Source organism: Phlebotomus papatasi, chromosome 3 (genome assembly GCF_024763615.1).
Source record: "Phlebotomus papatasi isolate M1 chromosome 3, Ppap_2.1, whole genome shotgun sequence".
Lineage (NCBI taxonomy): Eukaryota > Metazoa > Arthropoda > Insecta > Diptera > Psychodidae > Phlebotomus > Phlebotomus papatasi.
The window spans coordinates 27593435-27612873 of record NC_077224.1 but is presented as its reverse complement, the minus strand read 5'-3'; the positions used below and the strand labels follow the sequence as shown (position 1 = coordinate 27612873).

General features: G+C 33.0%; 3 protein-coding genes across 8 annotated transcripts; 2 read left to right on the top strand and 1 right to left on the bottom strand.

Moving 5' to 3' along the window:
• Positions 1-28: 28 nt before the first annotated feature.
• Positions 29-9106, bottom strand: LOC129807436 (hydroxylysine kinase). Of its 3 annotated transcripts, none has more exons than XM_055856694.1 (4): positions 8848-9106; positions 8519-8793; positions 4473-5223; positions 29-344 (listed from the first exon to the last, which is right to left on the bottom strand). In XM_055856694.1, the coding sequence occupies exons 2-4, from the start codon at positions 8728-8730 to the stop codon at positions 150-152; spliced, it is 1158 nt and encodes a 385-aa protein (XP_055712669.1). In that variant the 5' UTR covers positions 8731-8793; positions 8848-9106; the 3' UTR covers positions 29-149. The 3 variants fall into 3 exon arrangements, with proteins under 3 accessions (XP_055712669.1, XP_055712667.1, XP_055712666.1); XM_055856692.1 differs by having other exon boundaries at positions 8868-9106; XM_055856691.1 differs by having other exon boundaries at positions 8896-9105.
• Positions 286-19424, top strand: LOC129807438 (uncharacterized). 4 transcript variants are annotated; one of them, XM_055856698.1, is made up of 4 exons: positions 286-351; positions 18151-18311; positions 18473-18733; positions 18797-19424. In XM_055856698.1, the coding sequence occupies exons 2-4, from the start codon at positions 18159-18161 to the stop codon at positions 19223-19225; spliced, it is 843 nt and encodes a 280-aa protein (XP_055712673.1). In that variant the 5' UTR covers positions 286-351; positions 18151-18158; the 3' UTR covers positions 19226-19424. The 4 variants fall into 4 exon arrangements, with proteins under 4 accessions (XP_055712673.1, XP_055712671.1, XP_055712674.1 ...); XM_055856696.1 differs by having other exon boundaries at positions 18404-18733; XM_055856699.1 differs by lacking the exon at positions 286-351 and having other exon boundaries at positions 18002-18311.
• Positions 12584-14211, top strand: LOC129807437 (alpha-methylacyl-CoA racemase). Its single transcript, XM_055856695.1, has 2 exons — positions 12584-13016; positions 13090-14211. The coding sequence occupies exons 1-2, from the start codon at positions 12909-12911 to the stop codon at positions 14107-14109; spliced, it is 1128 nt and encodes a 375-aa protein (XP_055712670.1). The 5' UTR covers positions 12584-12908; the 3' UTR covers positions 14110-14211.
• Positions 19425-19439: the final 15 nt, after the last annotated feature.

Here is a 19439-nt window from a genome sequence, read left to right as displayed (position 1 = left end):
CGGAAAACTAGTGAAACAGTTTTGAACATTTTTGTCTCAACATTTTTTATTCATTTTTGTGTTCTGCATATTTTGGTGGAATTTGACTAAAAATCTCGAGTTCTAGAGTATTGCACTTCTGATAAAAGCGCTCTGGTAGGATTGAAGAACTATTTGTAGCTCTGTTTGAGGTACTCATCGGCTGTGTTGCGCCACAATTCGTCGGTCTTCTTTTCAGACCAAAGAAGCTGGAGGAGTTGCCAACCATTTTTCTGCGAAGTCAGGATATACTCGTTTTCCGGATCCAGAGTGTGAGTGTAGATTCCCAGAACAAGACTCTGGCATAGGCGAGCAGCTACGCAAATCTACAAGGTAAGAAAAGTGCTTTTATTCTTGCAAGAGCAGTATAATCAAGTTGGAAGATCACAAAACATTCATGATATCGATAATGGCTACCAAAAGTTGTGTGCGTTTGGATTCCTCTTAACTAAAGAAAATTCTCTTATTTTTAAGAGAGGATTTTATCTTATTCAAAGTTTTGTTGCGATAAGTAATACGGCCTTCAGTCCTAGATTTATTGGGTTTAACCGTTTTCACTATGTGACTTCTATAATCTCTATAATCTCTTATAATATTTGGAGAAAATTAGGATTAGATTATAAAGGGAAATTATCTATTGAAATTTAAATATCCGATAATATGGCTTGTTTTTAGGCATTTTAAGTTAGGTTTAACCTATAGCCAAAACCCCGTAATTAAAGCACTAAAAATAACATATAACATTTACAATTTATTCATAACGTGTTTGATTTACTAAATGCACGTAAGGAATGCTAATATAAATATTCCGGGAACCTAGGACAAAATTTTAAAAATTTAAAGAAAACAAAATTAAAATTATTGAAATTTTAAGACTTTTTTGAGCAATCTAGGCGACTGCTCTACCACTGAGCTATGAGGGCACCCGTTTTGACTTAGTATTCTGCCTGACTTTACCAAATTAAAAAAATTCTCTTGGGATTGAACACACGTTCAAAACACTTCAATTAAAAAAAAAAGATTATTCACACATAATTAAGTTCTTAATCTCAATAATACTATTTAACCCTTTAACTGTGTTATCACACTTGCACATTAAAATTTTTAATATGATTCACAATTCACATTAATTGTCGCTGATGAGAGTCCAAATGTCTCATTTGTGTGTTTGAATCATTTTATACTCAAAATTTGATCTATTTGTTGATAAAAAGGTAGACTTGGCCCGTAAAATTTAATATAAATTGATTTATTGCATTAATGCGAAAAATTAATGCGATTTTCTCTTTTTAATGTGAAAAATATTTGTGCTTTAGGTGAATTTAAACTTATTTTTGCAGGCCAGTCCACTTCTTTATCAATAAATAGAAAAACCCCAAATATTAAGTGACTCAAAGGCACAAATAACCGGTTTCAGCCAAAATCCCGAACGCGAAAATCCCGAAAAGGCCAAAATCCCGAAAGCCAAAATCCCGAATTTTCAAAATCCTGAAAGGAATGAAATTATATGGAGAAAAATGTTTAGAATAATTTCCTAAGACACAGAAGATTTCCCTTTGCCTCCAGCAAGCGCGGGTACAATCGTGGGAGGAGCTGTGACACTTTTAAAAATTCGAGATTTTGGCTTTCGGGATTTTGACCCATTCGGGATTTTGGCTTTCGAGATTTTGGCGTTCGGGATTTTGGCTTTCGGGATTTTGGCGTTCGAGATTTTGACCGGGACCCCAAATAACATATTTGGACTCTCACCAGCAACAATTAATGTGAATCACATTAAAATTTTAATGTGCAAGTGTGATAACGCCATAAGGACGATTGGAACACCGGTGTCCCATAAAGAAAATTTTTTTCTTGACTACCCAAAGTTATTTTTTTTTCTTATGTCTGTACATAATTGTAAAGTAGAAGGTTGAAGGAATCTAGAATATTTTTTGCGAGTCTCCAACTATTTGCTATGTAGTAAATATTTAAGCTCAAAAATGACGAATTTTTAAATTCTCAAATTCATAATTGATTTTATTTATTTTTTATACTTCCAATTTTTTTTTAAGCAAAACCTTTTTGGCAATAAAAACTACAATACTCATACATAATATTTTTCATTAAAGCGAATTCATTGGTATTGTCAGAAAAATTACTTAAATTTTTGGGCTATTTTCGTTCCTATCGTTCATAGAAGCACAAAATACACCGAATCAGACTGTTGGACTTTCCAAGGTTAGATGTAACACTTATTATTATGTTTCTCAGTTTAATTTTTATTGTTGATTTTCAGTCCGTAAAAAGTATCTCGTTAAAGGGTTAAATCATTTCGCATTTTCTGATTGTTTAGGTAGATCTTTTAAAACTGTTTGTTTTGTTTTGTTTAAAAAAAAGCCATTAAGAAAACGCAACAGGATTTAAAAAATGTGAATACATGTTTAATTGGATGTGTTTTAGAAGTTATCTAGGCGGACATTTCGTCTATATACGAAAATACCGTTGAATTATTCCTAAGAACGGTTTTTCAAGGTCAAAGATTAAAAAGACTCTAGAAAGCGTATTGCTCAACCGAACGGTATCATATTTGGGCTCCTTGGAAAGGTCTTGAAATTTCTTACAAAACTGAATCTGTTCTAATTGGTTATGAATCGTCAGATAATTTGTATACGCAAATCAGATATGGGGTCGAAGTCGAAGGAACATCTTTTCGACAGGGAACCCCTATTGACACTTTCATCAAAATATTGATTTTTTTAACGTAACCATAATAAAATGCAATTAGCATAGTGCTTTTTCTCTATTTTACATTTTCTTAATAGTTACTGAAAAGATCTCTATAGGCATGACATCAATTTTTACAGTTTTTAAATAGGTATTCCTTCCACCTTATTACTCGTAAGATATTTTGAACTTATTTATGGGGCGGTTCAAATCGATTGTGAACCGGTAAACAGTAAATAATGCGAAAGTACTTTTGAGCAGATTCTAAGTTACAAGTTCGAGCACTTCGCAAAGCATGGGACACTTTGCCAATATTTTTATCTCTGTAGTGCCCAAAACACAATAACTTTTGTTTTGCAAGCATGTTTTTGACATTTCAATGAGAGTGAATGAAACTGACATTTATAGTTATCTCGCTCTCTCTCATAGGAAATTTTGAAAACATGTTTACATACAAAAGTTATTGTGCGCTGGTCATAATGCCCAGCGCACAATAACTTGTTTGTAAACATGTTCTCGAAATTTCCTGTGAGAGTGAATGAACTTTAGATTTAGTCTTCTCACTAATATGCCCAGCGCACAATAACTTTTGTTTTGTAAACATGTTTTTGACATTTCAATGAGAGTGAGTGAGATCTAAATCTAGTTATCTCGCTCATACTTATAGAAAATGTTGAAAATATGTTTGCAAACAGAAGTTATTGTGTCCTGGACATTAAGCGATATACAGGGAGTCCCGCTTTGAAAGAATTTTTCGGGACCGAAAGAAAACCCACGAATTAAACCCAGTGACGCAGTAAAATTGCATACCTGCAGGGGATATACGAAAATGCCGTTATGTATGCAAGACATTATCGGCGCCAATTTTTCAGCCTATTTTCAGCGCCAGCAGTTCATAAGAAGTGCATTTCAAATTTTTTCCGCGTGAATAATATTTGCATATAGGGTAAGTGTGCCAAATTTCGGCATAGTTGCATTCAAGCGCCAAAGTCTCAAGTTTGAAAAGTAATATCTTTAATAGAAATTGATTTTTTTTCATTCCTTCTACTTAAGGAGTGTTGCTTAGAACCTTCTAGAAAGTTTATCGTCTTTATTTACTTTAAAATCATTCTTAATACATTTTGAAATGAGTAGAAATGTAGACATAGCTTTGGTGCCCTATTTCGGCCACCTTCATTCTCATAGTTCCTTGCCCTTCGGGAATTCTTCCAATAACTTTTTAACGTCATCTCATTTGTAGAAGCTACATTTTTTGTTATTCTTGTGCATTGTATAATGTCTAGAGTATGTAAAAACTATAAATTCATGTAAATTCGAGGAACAAAAAAAAATGACCGGAATTGCAAGCTGGCCGGAATTTGGCACACTTTTTAGGGGAATTTTAAAAGTAATTTTTTATAAATTAGCTCCCAAGGCAATTCAAAGGTATCAAATTATTTCAGTCCGTTTTCTCTCAATCCGGAACTCCCTGTATTTGTAAAGGGGCTTCTTTAAAAATTATATCAATGAAAATTCCTTAATCAAAATCATAATCAGATTACATTTCCATCAGTTTCCGACTAATCCGTCTCTCGATTTAAGCCGAGAAGCGGAAAGCCGAGAAACTGAAGGGAATTTAGTCCAATCGTTTTGATTATAATTAGGTTAAGCCGTCTCTCGACTTAAGTCGTAAGTGTGTCTAGGACACTAGATATAGCGCGATACTTTCTACAGTTGATTATTTTTATGTAAAAAAAATATATAATTCTTACCCGTAAGACGTTGTATTCGTGCTGAGGGACAAGTCTAATGGATTCATAGCCAGCAAGGAAGAATCCACCGGTCTCAAGTTCTCCCGTTTGTAGCATCATGTAGGCCATTGCGATGGCCAGTTCAAAGATGTAGAGTGTATAGCATGAGTCCCCAAAATCCAAAATACCACTCACAGCATACTCCTTCTTTTCCGTTGAACTGCACTTGTTCACGAGAATGTTGTGCTCATTGAAGTCTCCATGGATCACACCTTTCTCGAATTTATCGTAATGCCCCATGACCTTGCTTTTAAACTCTGCAATCACCTCTTCGACTATCTCCTGCTTAGAAATATCCTTGAGTGCATAGGCAAATTCCTCCAATTTGGGCACAGAATCGAGCATCCAGAGGGATTTGTGGGTCTTGTAGGCATCATGAGTGAAATTCTTAATGGCACGATCAAATTTTGCCACAAAAACTCCCGCTTGGTAGAAAAGGTTGTTTGTCAGAGGGACTTCCTTAAAGATTTTTCCCGGGATGTACTCCAAGAGGCGCACAATGTGCTTAGTTGTGCCCAAAAGTTCAGTAGAATAGTATTTCCCATAAACATTCATAATGGGCTTTGGACAAGTGATATTTTGCTGGGCCAGGAAGAGCATTAGCTTGGTCTGGGCATCAATAAATCCCGCCTTGTGCGAATCCAAAGCATTGAGAACTTTGAGGATGTATCCATGGGTCGAGTGATTAGCAATAATGGGATTTTTAATGTTTCTGCAAATTAATTTATTTCAATTTAAATTGAATATTAATTTTAATACGAATTCTTAAGCATATAAAAGATAATAACATTTAAACTATATTTTCTATAAACTTTTATTTAAACATTTTGAAAATTAAGCCGTTATGACCTGACTTTGAAAGATCTTTTTTTTTTTTTTGAAAAACTTTCCTTTCGGTATTCAAGATAATTCAGAGTAGGGGAAAGTGCCCAAGCTTTACATTGACTAAATTTTTCGTATGTTTTTCAATAAATGTGACTCATCTTTTCTATATTTTAAAAACTAGAGGAAAGTGTCTTGTTTATAAAATATATTGCGGAAACGTCTTTATTCCGAAACATAGGTAAAATTTAGTAGTCATTGTAAAGCTTGGGACCGTGCAAAGCATGGGCACTTTCCCTTAGATTCATTTGATGTCATAAAACAAAATATTTCCTGATAGTAGAATAGTTAAACTCGTATTTGAACAAAGGATTTTTGTTTGTATAAAATTCTCCAAAAAATACAAATTTTATTTTTTTCAAAACTCCTTCGTTTACCGGTTTAACTCTTCGGCTAACAGAAATACATATATTGGTTTTTGACTTTTGATAAATTTATTATGAGTAATCGTCGCTATTGTAAAGTAAGTTTTTTTTCAAGAAAAAGTTGCCGAAAATCATGTTACACCGGCTGAATTTTAAAAAAAATTTAAAATTTTTAGAAATTATAATTTAAATTTTGCATATTTTTATATGCTTATTAAGAGGTTGAATAATTCTTTTTTTTTTTGAAAAAAAAGTAGAGGAATTAGGGTGTTTTTTTTATCTACACTGAGAGAAATCCGAAAAAGTTAAAATAACATTCCGGAAATGTTAATTTTACCCTGCAGTATTTATCCGAAATTGGTGTAAATATTACCCTTTTTAGGTGTATTAGGGGTTAAAGCTACCCTTTTTCATGTTAATTTCATCCTTAAAAAGGTGTAAAATTAACATTAAAAAATGTTGATATATTTTTACACCTAAAAAGTGTTAAAGTTATGAGGAAAAAAAGTTAATCGCACCCTCTTTTTTTCTCAGTGTACGTGGCTTTCGTGACTCCTTAAGAATAACTAGGAAAATTGTCCAAACATTTTTATTTTATTCAACATTTCATTTAATATAGATGGGGTTAAATAAATCAAATATGCTTTATTTAAGTCTCTCATAGAATCCCTTCTTCCTATTGTCAAAATTATACACCGTGTTAATTTTTTAGCATAACAATTGTCTTTAGATCCAATGGCTTAATGCCCTAGACACACTTACGACTTAAGCCGAGAAACTGCTTAACGTAATTATAATCAAAATAATGATTTGACTAAATGTCCATCAGTTCCTTACTAACTTAGTCGTTTTTCGGATTAGTCAGATATAGTCACAAAACTGATGGAAATGTAGTCTAATCATTATTTTGATAATAATTACATTAAGTCGTCTCTCGGCTTAAGTCCCAGGTTTGTCCAGCACATAACTATAGTTCGGTTTAAACCGATAATGACTCACATACTTAAAAACAATGGCCTGAGAAAATTTAGTCTATTGATTTTTACTTTTACAAAAATAATCCTCTATGCAGAAAAGTTAACCAAATATACTGTAAAATTCTTACAAAGCATTAAAATCATTAAAATTAATATATTTTCCTGAATAATAAGATAATGTTCAAATTTCTTACTCATAAAATTTAACAAATGTTTTTATGACACAGGAATGAATCGGTAATAGTATTTTACTGTATTTATTACTCCTATCTAACATTCTACAACTGTATTACATAACTGTATATAAGTTTTAAATTCGATTTAAGAATTGCTTTAAATTATATACTGTGAACCGGTAATGTCATACAAATATAAGGCAATGGAAAAGTTTGAAATCTCTGAAATGTTTAAACTCGTGAGTACGTTGCTAATTAGTTGGACTGATAATCAATTTTATTCATCCATGAATTAAAAGCGAAACAAATTTTTAGGGCGTAACATCGAATTTACGCATTTCAGTATTCTTCGAAGTGCTTTAATTTGATTTTTTTTTAGATAATGTTTGAACAAAAATAATTAGATAGGTATATGATTTTGTCACCACCAACATTATCGGAAGGCTGTCAAATGTTAATAAACATAGGAGAATTTAATTATGTAATATCGTTAATTTTATATAAACGGTTTTTATGTGTTCAATCGATAGAGCACAGAAGTTTATTACCATTAATACTATAATTCCTTGTTTTTTTTATTTTTATATAATATTTCGATTCATCTATTTTATTTTATCATATCAAATTTTGGTAAAATTTTAAAAAGCCTAAGTTTCGAGTTTTTACGTCATATTGTTTACTCCTTCATTCCTACTAACAACTGTTACTAGATCTCAAGACTAAACGAGTAGAGATAGACTTGGGATCTTCGAAGGGCCATTAACATGACCTGCATTTTTTACTAAAACCTTTTTTTTTGGTTTGGAACATATGTTTTATTAATCGTTTATTCCGTCCTTACAAAAAAAGCGTAAAATCATTCTCAATGAAAGATTTTTAAGCTGAAATTGTAAAAGCCTTTAAAGTTAGAGAGCTTATTTCTGGTAATTTCTCGACCGATTTGACGAAAGTTCACTCCATTAGAAAAGTCTGATGAATCTCAAACGGTTTCATCCGGTTATGAACATAAATAATAAATTTTATCCCAACTTTAATTTTGCTTCAAGGCAATTTTTGGAAAAATTCGAGGTCTGTTTAAATCAATTGTGAAATGATAACCCTTTAAAAAGCTCAGAGTAAGACAACTCCAAAATTGGAGAACATCCAAATTCAAATAGCGAGTTCGAATATTTTGCGAAGTCGTAATTTTATCCCACCTCTTCTTATTTTAAATAAACTAATAAAAGGTTCTGAAACTAAAACAAAATGCTATGTAACATTTTTTTTAGTATTTTAGTGAAAATGGTCAAGAAAAATCAAACTTGTTTAATACATTAGGAAGGAAATCGTATTTCTTTATTAAACATTAATGGTTTGTTTTTTTTTTTAAATTCAAACTTATTAAATTTTAAACCACCTTAAAAATTAGGCATATTTAAAATTTGAAATGATTATTTTATCCATTTTAATCATTTCACATTTCTTTACTGACGAAAATGGCAATATACAGATTAAAGGTGTTTATACTGTTTTTTTCTTAATTAAAAAAAAAATAGTAGTAAAATATTTTCGTATCTGAAATTTGTATACTACTTTGTGTAATGTAAAACTAATCCTAAATCTTTTACCTGTCTTCACGGATGAAGAAATTTCGATCATCGTATGAAATAAGTTCACTTATCTCCAGTACAGTAATCCCATATAATCTTTCCGCGAGTTTTTCAACCTCCTTTTCACTGATTGTGGGTTTAATTTTGGTACCTGGCTTTAGAATTTCACTCTCTTCACTACCACCTGACTCCTCGCATTTTGTAGACGAACTGATCTCTAGCATTTCCATTGGATGATTACTGATACTTGTTCGTGTTGATCCCCCGTCAAGGCGCCAACGAAAAAGGTCTATCTATAAGAATTTATGGTTCAATCTACAAATTGATTCGATTAGGCATAAATTTACTTCAATTAACTATAATATACTTAGCGTATATAGAGTTAAACAAATTGCCTTGTGAATTGGAGCACCGAGCAAAAATTTCTTTATAACAGAGAATCTTCGAGTAAGCTCACTTGTTTGCCACTGACGAGGGAAAGAATACCGCGCGACACTGAAGACGTTCGTCGGGGAGTGATGATAAATTTTTATCTGTACACTCTTGTCGTCTTATCGATAAAAAGAGCAAATTTCTCCGTGTGTGGACAGAAATATAAATCCATGAGATAACGATGGTAAAAAAAAAGAAGAGTTAATGCTCTGGCTCTAAGTTTGAAATTAACCATGTGATTATTATTTTGTGATTTATTTCCAAATTAGTTCTTTTTTTTTTGTACATATTCTGCCTCATAGAAAATCCTCTTCCTGGTCATTGTCCATGTTTTGTCCAGCACCAAATTGTTCTTCCATCTCACCACAGTTCATTCGCTGGAGCAGGGATTTTAGCAGATGATTATTTAGCACGTCGGTTTGTGTACGTTCCCGAGTCTCCACTTCCTCACCATTGATGTTGTTTGTGTTGGAATTCTCTGGTATCGTCACATTGTCGTCCCTATCGCAATCGCTCTTGGGCTTCTCTGTACTCTCGAAAACACCGGGCATTTTAGGGGATAATGGAGTTTATTCGTCTGATTAGCGATATCTTCAAAAGAACTTTTTTTAGTGCAAATAAAAACATACACAAATTTGGATGATTTTGACAATACTAATCTGCAGGGATTGTAAACCTTTTGGAGCGGGCTAAATTGTAAGTTTCTTTTGTTGAGTCAAAGTTGGCAACCATGGAACCACTCAAACTCAACAAAGAGAGGCCAAACGGTTGGAGATAGTGGCTTCTGGTATGCTGGGGGCCCATCATAAGTCGACTTTCTAATCATTAATATCACAAGCAATATTTTCCAGATATCTCAAAAACGAAAACTGGAACTTCGATTTCTTTTTCGGATATATTTTAAAGATTATTTATTTAATATGATATGATTATTCGTTGAATTAGGTTTTTGCTTGAGTCAGAGCCAAAATCTCTAGAAAGGGTTGTAATTTTGTTCAGAGGGATTCTTCCCTCAACGAATACCGCTTCCTTCTTATACGGTGTTTTTGCAATCACTCCTATTTTTAAATTTCAATGCTAAAAAACGAAAAGGTATTTTTTTCAACCGATTCTAACAATCTTGGATTTGTGCAAAAGGTCATAGTCAAAGGGTCTGATAGTCAACAAATCCAATAGAGTGAGGATTTATTGACTATCAGAGCCCGAAAAAATCAATTAGAATGTGAAATCAATTAGAATGGGGTATTATTTTATGTTTTTACTAGATAATTGAGAAATTCAACACGATAGTAAAATATTTTATTTAATTAACCCATAGATTCTACTACCTCTGGGCCAAAAACTTTTGTATGTTTGGGCAAAATTTGAAGATTAGGGAATGATTTTACGGAATGTTTTTATAATTAGTAAAAATCTTAAGTATAAACTATTCTCCATGTGGTACTATTGAAGTCAACCCACGATGTTAAGATAAGGAAAAGATGTTATAAAGATTTTTTTCCTTTTTCTATAAGAGCACATAATACTTAATTATTGAAAATTCTAGTGCAATTAACGTGATTAACTAGAATTTCTTTAAAACTTTAAGCGTATCAAAGAAGAGATTGATAGTTCTTTTCGTTATGCCATAACTATGGCTCTAGGCTTCACGAAAGGAGCAATAAAACCAATTTTACTCATTTTCTTCATGTTCTGTAAAATGGGCGCTAAATGGTTAGAGATATCGACTTATACGGGCTTCAGACCTAAGGCTTATCGGTATGGCTTAACTTATCCAATATCTTATCAGTCAAGATTTTTTGGAAAATTTTCACTTAGAATTGGATTATTAAAGGCAAATGACCTATTGCATTTTGAAAAATCAATATAATCGGTTGCTGTTTAAGGTTTTGCAACCCCCGGGAACTGGGCTAAACCTTTAGTCTGAAGACGGTTTTAGAGTCTTTAGACAACCCTCTAATAAGTAAACCGGAGGATTATTAATATGATTCTCATTTCGTCCCCATTCCGCTCCTTCACCATCCAAAATCGTATTTTTTGTGATTACAAGAAAACATGTCATACGGATTTTTTTTCGGAAGATGAAGGGGAGGGTGAGATGGAAATGAGGGTTGTATTATAATAATCTTCAAGTTGACTTATGGGAGATTGTCCGAAGACTCCAAGTCAATATCTTTAACCATTCAGCACTTAAATCTTAAATGCACATAAAAGGAAGTTTTAACCGTTTTTTCTTACCAATTTTATTTTTCTGTTGCATTATTATTGTTTTTGAACCAATTTTTTTGAGATACTAAACTTTTAAATTAAAAATGTAACTTAAAATAAATTTACACATTTTCTTTAGAAGGGTAATTTTTATCATAGTTTATCATGTACTTTTTTTTAACAAGTAAGTTATTTAAACAGTCTCAATAAATTTAGAAAAAGTTTCTACACTATAATTATACTCAAAAACTCTAGCATTCTGTACGTTTTTCATTTTCTACTTCGAGTTCATATTTTTTTCTTTTAGATATAGTATTCACTTACAAATTAATGATGGCTCAAAATTCCATTACATTGCGATCAATAAGTTTAATCAAAAAATCTTAAGACAAGAAAACTTTCAATCGGTAAAAATGCATAAATCACGAAAAGAAAATTATTTTATTGGAAAATGATCATTTGGTAAATGTACGAATTTTATCATAATATTACCATGTATTTACTTAATTTTTTTTCTTGACTTAAAAACGTTACATTGATACACCAAAACACTGATTTTAATTTCGAAAAAATCACGGAGTCAATTTGGATCCAAATTGACTCTATCGGAGTCCGTAGAGTAAAACAATAACTCTTGACTCTACACTGAGAGAAATCCGAAAAAGTTAAAATAACATTCCGGAAATGTTAATTTTACCCTGCAGTATTTATCCGAAATCGGTGTAAATATTACCCATTTTAGGTGTATTATGGGTTAAAGTTACCCTTTTTCATGTTAATTTTACCCTTAAAAAGGTGTAAAATTAACATTAAAAAATGTTGATATATTTTTGCACCTAAAAAGTGTTAAAGTTAGGAGGAAAAAAAGTTAATTGCACCCCCTTTTTTCTCAGTGTATTGGAGATTGACTCTATCGGGAGTTGACTCTATCGAGGTCCCACTGTATTTACTTGGAATACAGAAATTATTTTTAAAACAATTTCCAAAGTTGTGAGTTGGTGAATGAAACTTTCTTTTAAAATTTTTTAAATGATATTCTGCTAAATTGAATTAAAAGGTTGGTAGCCGTGTTGCAACCTTATCCTCTCTCTCTCTCTTCTTTTTATGTTTTTGGCTGTCAGACTCAATCAGGTCCATATAGCCATTTCGCTCACTCTTATTTACATACGAGTTCCATCTGTTTTTCTTTTTTTTTTTCCCCATAATGTTTGTTCCTCTCATCTCTCATTATCATTTTTCTTTTTGCTCCATCACAAATCCTTTTTTGCTCCCTTATCTTTTATCATACTTCCTTCTTGATATTTTTGCGTTCAGTTTGTAGCTTTCAAGGACGGTGAAAAACTGTTTTCCAATTATTCACCGGACGCGCTTCGAGGATCGAACCGAGGGCCTCTGCGTCACAAAGTCAACACTTTGCCCATTGAGCTACCGAGACCCCAACCTTATCCAATTATCGTTTGGTGGTTGTCATCGAAAACAATAAATTTTACAAGAAATACAAAATGATTATTTTAAAAGAATCTTGGGAGATAAGCATTGTGTGAGAATGAGATATCAGAACAAGAAGAGTCGTTTATCATATTTGTTGAGTTATGACATTGTGGACAAATTGAATAAATACGCATTTTGAGTGTCTGAAAGTAGAGAGTGTGAATGGGTTTTTGACCTTTCACCTCAATTTACCATTCAAAAGACCAATCATTGATAATTCGGCTGAGTATAAAATTGTGTTGACGGGAATAATAGATTTGATTTTTTACAATGAAAAATGGCTCTCAAGGGTGTGAAAGTGCTTGAATTGGCTGGTTTAGCACCGGCTCCCTTCTGTGGCATGATCTTATCGGATTTTGGAGCAACGGTAACACGAATTGATAAGGTATATATTTCCATTTTTTTTCTTTCTAAATTGAAAAAGAAAAAAAAGTATATCAAATTGATTCTTTGCTCAGATACCACAAAATAATTTGGACGTATTGAAGGATGGAAAAAGAAATATTGCTTTGAATTTGAAGCATGAGGAAGGACGGAATGTTGTCAGGGATTTATGCAAAAGATCAGATGTTTTGATTGAACCGTATAGACCGGGTATTATGGAGAAGTTGGGATTGGGTCCAGATGTTTTAATGAAGGATAATCCAAGATTGGTGTATGCACGACTTACGGGATTTGGGCAGAATGGTCCACTGGCACAACGAGCAGGACATGATATTAATTATCTAGCTATCTCGGGAATATTGTCATTTCTGGGGCGAAAAGATGAAAAACCTACTGCTCCTGTTAATCTTTTGGCTGATTTTGCTGGAGGGGGCCTATTGTGTGCCTTTGGAATCTTGGCAGCTCTTCTAGCACGTCAGAATACTGGTCGAGGTCAAGTTGTGGATGCAGCAATGGTGGAAGGTGCAGCTTATGTCGGAAGTTTTCTCACCAGATCCCAAAGTTTGCCAATTTGGGGTAGAGATCGTGGTGAGAATATGCTTGATACAGGATCCTTCTTCTATGATACGTATGAGACAAAAGATGGAAAATTTATGTCTGTAGGATGCTTGGAACCCCAATTTTTCGATACAATGATCCAGACACTGGGTCTTGAAGGGCAATTGACTCAGTTCGATGACAATGCAAAAGGCAAAAAAATTCTCGAAGAGACTTTCCGGCAGAAAACACAGTCAGAATGGAGTGAAATATTTGAGAAGACTGACTCTTGCGTTTTCCCAGTTTTACATTGGACAGAAGCCTCTGCACATTCACACAATAAATTCCGAGAGGTTTTTGTTAATGTCAAAGATGTTATACCCAATCCATCACCTAAACTTTCAGACACACCAGCTTCATGCAGTGTACTAAAAAGGACAAAGGATGAATGGGAAAATATTCAAGAAATTCTCGGTGAAATTAACTACGATCCTCAAAAGATTAGGAAATTAATAGAGAATGGTGTTCTTTTAACATCTCAAAAAGGAAAATTATAATTGGTGAATGGTAAATATTTCTAACATGATTTTTTTTTTGTAATCTGTGGTGGACAATGCTGATTTTTACAACAATAAAATCTTTATTAAAAATTGAGAAAAGTTTTTATAGTATTTTGAAAGGGCTTCACACTAGCTCTCCAGTAACGTTATATAGAAGAAAGGGGTGGCAAGGGATCCGAGGCTTTGCAAGCTGCTCGAACTCCCCCCGAGAAGGAGCTCTGCCTTATGCTCAGGCACAATAGATTTTGTTTTGTAAACGTGTTTTTGATATTTCAATGAGAGTGAGTGAGATCTAAATCTAGTTATCTCGCTCACACTTTAGAAAATTTTTAAAACATGTTTACAAACAAAAGTTATTCTGTGCTAGGCATTATGCCCAACGCACAATAACTTTTGTTAGTAAACATGTTTTCAAATTTTTCTATGAGAATAAGCGAGATGACTAGATCTCGGTTTCATTCACTCTCACAGAAAAGTCAAAAACATATTTACATAACAAATCTTATTGTGCGCTGGTCATTATGCACTGCACAACGCACAATGACTTTTGCTTTGTAAACATGTTTTTGGCATTTCACTTTTGGCATTTTCACATTGTTTTTTTGGCATTTGTGAATGTAACAAAAATCTCGGTCTAATAGAAAACTCTGAAAACATGTTTATAAACAAAAGTTATTGTGCGTTGGGCATTATATTCCTTTTCGCAAATTTTTCTGGTGCACATAAAATTCTTGTCAAATTAAGTTTGTCTATAAATCACCACAAAACAATTTTTAAGTTGAAAATTGTTCAAGAAGAGGGTTTCAAAAAATCATTAACCTTTTAATTATATAATTAATTGAACAAATCGGGTGAAAATTAGGCCTTTGACCTTAATTAATTCAAGATAGAGATTTTTCCGGTGAAAGGTGTCAAAGGACGAAAGGTTCAGCTGGACTACCTCCAAAACATATCCAAAAATGAACATAATTGTCAAGGCCAATTTTTTGCAAAATTAGAAAAACCTCATTTTTTGCCGATTTTTGTGGGATTGGGAACGCATGAAAGGGGAGGGGGGCAAAATAAAGAAGTTGGGTTCGAGATAAAGTCATTTGAGGAGGGGTCATCAAAGACCGAAAGTTGATATCTCTTACCGTTTGAATTTTATATGGGTCAAAAGACTGAAAAAAGTGCGAAAACAGTTTTTTTTTTAATAGAGCTGTAACCGTTGCTTCCTCGATCCTTCACCGATTGTGACCGATGCAGTCGGGTTCAGAATTTCAAGAGCTTTCAAAAAAGTCCAAATTTAACCAAATCTGTTGAAAATTAGGCCCTCCAGGGTGGTTGACCTTTGACCTTGAATAATTCAAGATGGCGAATTTTCCGGTGATAGGTGTCGGAGGACGAAGTGTTCAGCTTAGACTACCTCCAAAACATATCAAAAAATAAACGAAATCGCCGAGGTCAATTTTTTGCAAAGTAAAAAAATACATGTTTTTGGAGTAATTTGAGTAAATTAGTTCGATAGAGATTGCTGACTTGTGGGGGTGGGGTCACCGAAGACCGGAAGTCAATATCTCTTACCGTTCGGCAGACAGGATGAAAAGAAGTTGAAAAAAACACGATTATGAAAACTGCTCTCTCGTGAAGTTCGAACTTTGAACTTCGAACGCCCAAGAACCAACGGTTTTGCTAATTGTACCACTGAGATCTCCTCATCCGTCCGAGACCCAACTATCTGTTATCCCTTTAAGGACGATTGGAACACCGGTGTCCCATAAAGAAAATAATTTTTCCTGACTATACCTAAAGTTATTTTTTTCTTATGTTTGTACGTAATTGCAAAGTAGAAGGTTGAAGGAATCTAGAATATTTTTGAAAGTCTCCTATAAAAACTACAATACTCATACGTAATACTTTTTATTAAAGCGAAAAATATTATTCATTGGTATTGTCAGAAAAATTACTTAAATTTTTGAGCTATTTTTATCCCTATCGTTCATAGAAAAAATACACCAAAGTAGACTCTGTTGAACTTTCCAAGGTTAGACGTAAGACTTATCATTGATTATATATGTTTCTCTGTTTAATTTTTATTGTTGATTTTCAGTCCGTAAAAAGTGTCTCGTCGTTAAAGGGTTATCCGAAAATGACTAAAATCGCTATTTTGAGAGAAACCAAAAAATTGTTATTTTGGAGGGGTGGAGGTGGAGGGGGAAGAGGGGAAAATACAAAAAAATCCAGTTCGAGATAATATTTAACTTATGGAGGGGGGTCACCGAAGACCGCATGTCGGTATCTCTTATCGTTTGACTTCCAGATCGTAAAAACTGTAAAGTTAAAGAAAAGACAATATTCAAAAACAGATCAATTTCCGTTATTTTACCAATTCATTAACGATTTATTACCAATGCAATCGAGTTCAACATTTCAAGACCATTGAAAATATCCAAATTTATGCAATTCTGTTGAAAATTGAGTACTCTAAAGAAGTGATTGACCTTTGTCCTTCCAAAATTCATAATAGCGAATTTTCCGCGTCTATGGGCGAAATATTCACCTTGACTAGCTATACAACATGTCCGAAATAATGAAATCGCTAGGGTCAATTTTGAGATAAACTAAAGGGATCTTCAAAATCCTAAATAGCACCTAATTTTATTGCTTTTTAAAATTTAATAGGTCTTTTGTCCTTAATAATCCAATCCTAAGTTACATTTTTCCAAAAAATCTTGATTATTGAAAAATTAAAACACTTAAGCGACGTGGCTAATGCCCTAGACACACTTACGACTTAAGCCAAGAGACGACTTACAGTGGAAAATGTCGGAAATGTAGTTTGACCATTATTTCTAATATAGTTATGCGAAGCCGTCTCTTGGCTAATCCTCAAGTCTGTCAAGGCCCTAAGTCTTAGGTCTGAAGTCCGTATAAATATGTGATTTAGGAGGGGTTGAAGCGAAAGAGGAAAATACACTAGATGCGGTACTTATAGAACCGCATGAATTTATACTTATATAAAATACACTAGAACGTGTACTTATAGGGGGATCTCATCGAAGACCAGAAGTCGATATCTCTTAATTTTTGGCTTCCCACATCCGAAAAACCGTAAGACCAAAGAAAAGATAATAGTCAAAGATACTCAATTTCGATTAGTTTATAGATTCATTTTATCAATGCAATCAAGTTCGAAATTGGAAAACCTATAAAAAAATCCAAATTTATCCCTTTAAAGACAACAGGGACACCGGTGTCATTAAAAAAATTCCCAAGACCTTCTAAAGTCATGTTTTGCTCTAATAAATCGAAAAGAGTGATTTGGTGTAACTTCCAATTTTTGACCGTTTCGTCCTTAAAGGGTTAAACAATTCCGTTGAAAATTAAACGATTATTCTTGTAATGTCTACCTGACCTAGATGTATAACTTATACGAAAAAACATGATTTTTGAATGGATGGGGGATTTGGGAATAGTTTCGAAAAAATGATTTGTTAGAGGATGTTTTGTTTTTAGGAGGGGTCACTGACAATCGGTAGTCACTATCTTTTTCTGTTTAAGCTACAGGACAGTGACAAGTTGAAAAAAACCTCATTCTATATACTCTGCTCTGTCTCTGAATTCGAACACTAAAAAAAATTTCTATGGGTTACAAGTAGCCCAGTGGTCCTCAGAGGGTTAATTAATGGTAATATATACAGTACAATAAATAATTATAAAAAATATAATGTAGTTTTAAAATTAGTTTAAACTCTCTGAAACTGGTTTAGCTATTTTTTTTTGTTAAATGCCAAATTTTATAATTATTGCTAAATTTTAACATTATACGTTTACCGGTATATTCAAATCGAAGATTAAATAGTGAATTTATAAAAGCAACGAGCCGGGAGTGCCACAATCACCATGAAGTTAGATGAATTCGTGTTTTGACATTGTAGGTTTTTTTTGGGGATTCATTGGGGTTCAGTATAATTCAGTAAAGATGTGCAATTTATAGATAGATGCATAATCAAAAGCATTGAACTTATGAAAAATATTGCAAATATTTATCAATGCCAGTGAAAAGGATGGAGATTAGAGATAAAATAGTATTGGGAAGACCCATTATGATGGCTTCTGATGGGAGGATTACACCAAGTTCAACAACAGCATGCACAATTGCAAACAACTTTAACAACTTCAACAACATCAACACCATAGCGTCTCAGCCTATTCCGAAGGTAAAATCTATCAATTAGATATTCCTAGTGAAGTAAATAACTCTCTAGTATTACAAGTGTTCAGTCTGTAAAGATAAGAAAAATCTTTACAGATAATAACACCAAGTGATCTACAAGCTTTAGTTGGTCCAAGGACAGAAGTAAGAATTGTCTCCTTTCAGGAAATACCAAATAATAGCTATGAGCAATTAGTTAAGGAAGTGGCCGAAGTTAAGGCTGATGTGAAAAAGGCTCTTTCTGAAATATCACAGATTAAGAATTTAATTTGTCAACTGCTAAATCAACCACAACATCCAAATGTTGAAAGTCCAGAACCACCAATTGTAGTGCCAATCAGAGCTTCCTTCCCCATTGACAATATCACAGAAATGTCAGCAATTGAGAATAAACTGGCAGAAAATGAAGACTTTTTCCAAAATATGGTAACTTAAAATTTCTTTTTGAATATTGACTTAAGTCAAATTGAAAATAAAATTGTATTTCAGGTGAACGAATTTACAAACTACTTAGAACATGAGACAGAAAATAGAAATGCAAGAAGTTGCTCTTATGCCATTGTTGATCAATTTTTCACTCGGGATTTTTTGCTAAATTTCACATGGACCGGAAGTACCCGCAATGAAGGTGCAAAATTTGCAATGAGAACTTTTCAAAATATTATCAAGCTCTTCTACACCGTGATTAACAATGCAGCCGATTCAGCATGTGACATGGCTGAAATTGAAGATTTCTTTAAAAGCATCCTCAAAAATTCACAAAAACGTGTTAGTAGTCTCAATGGTGAAAGAAATCGCTGCACGTCGAATAAAAAACCCAAAAACCAAAATATCGTGACAAGTGATTCCTCTTATTCTAAAATTGATGATTGTGAAGTTGTTTGCATTAACGATGATGGAAGTGATAGCAATACCTAATAATTTAGATTAGAATAAGTTCTAAGTTCTTTTGTTTCTTTTTTGAAGTTCAAGTTTTTCTCATTCTTTTTTTTATTAAGCATTTGATATTTCTCTTGTGAATTGATGCGAAAAAAGATGCAAAATGTTCTAAAGGATAGAAATATGTATATGTATAAGATAGAATGCAATATATGGATTAAGATTATGTTGAATATTATCCACTTTTTTCTAT

Bases quoted from the DNA above. Each gene is read 5' to 3' on its own strand.
- LOC129807436 (XM_055856694.1), bottom strand. From the start codon at position 8,730: ATGGAAATGCTAGAGATCAGTTCGTCTACAAAATGCGAGGAGTCAGGT. The intron at 5,224-8,518 runs GTAAAAGATTTA...ATTAATTTGCAG, and splicing joins TTCTTCATCCGTGAAGACAG to AAACATTAAAAATCCCATTA. The intron at 345-4,472 runs GTAAGAATTATA...CTTACCTTGTAG, and splicing joins ACGAATACAACGTCTTACGG to ATTTGCGTAGCTGCTCGCCT.
- LOC129807438 (XM_055856697.1), top strand. From the start codon at position 18,144: ATGCCAGTGAAAAGGATGGAGATTAGAGATAAAATAGTATTGGGAAGA. The intron at 18,312-18,403 runs GTAAAATCTATC...AAATCTTTACAG, and splicing joins CGTCTCAGCCTATTCCGAAG to ATAATAACACCAAGTGATCT. The intron at 18,734-18,796 runs GTAACTTAAAAT...ATTGTATTTCAG, and splicing joins AAGACTTTTTCCAAAATATG to GTGAACGAATTTACAAACTA.
- LOC129807437 (XM_055856695.1), top strand. From the start codon at position 12,909: ATGGCTCTCAAGGGTGTGAAAGTGCTTGAATTGGCTGGTTTAGCACCG. The intron at 13,017-13,089 runs GTATATATTTCC...TTCTTTGCTCAG, and splicing joins CGGTAACACGAATTGATAAG to ATACCACAAAATAATTTGGA.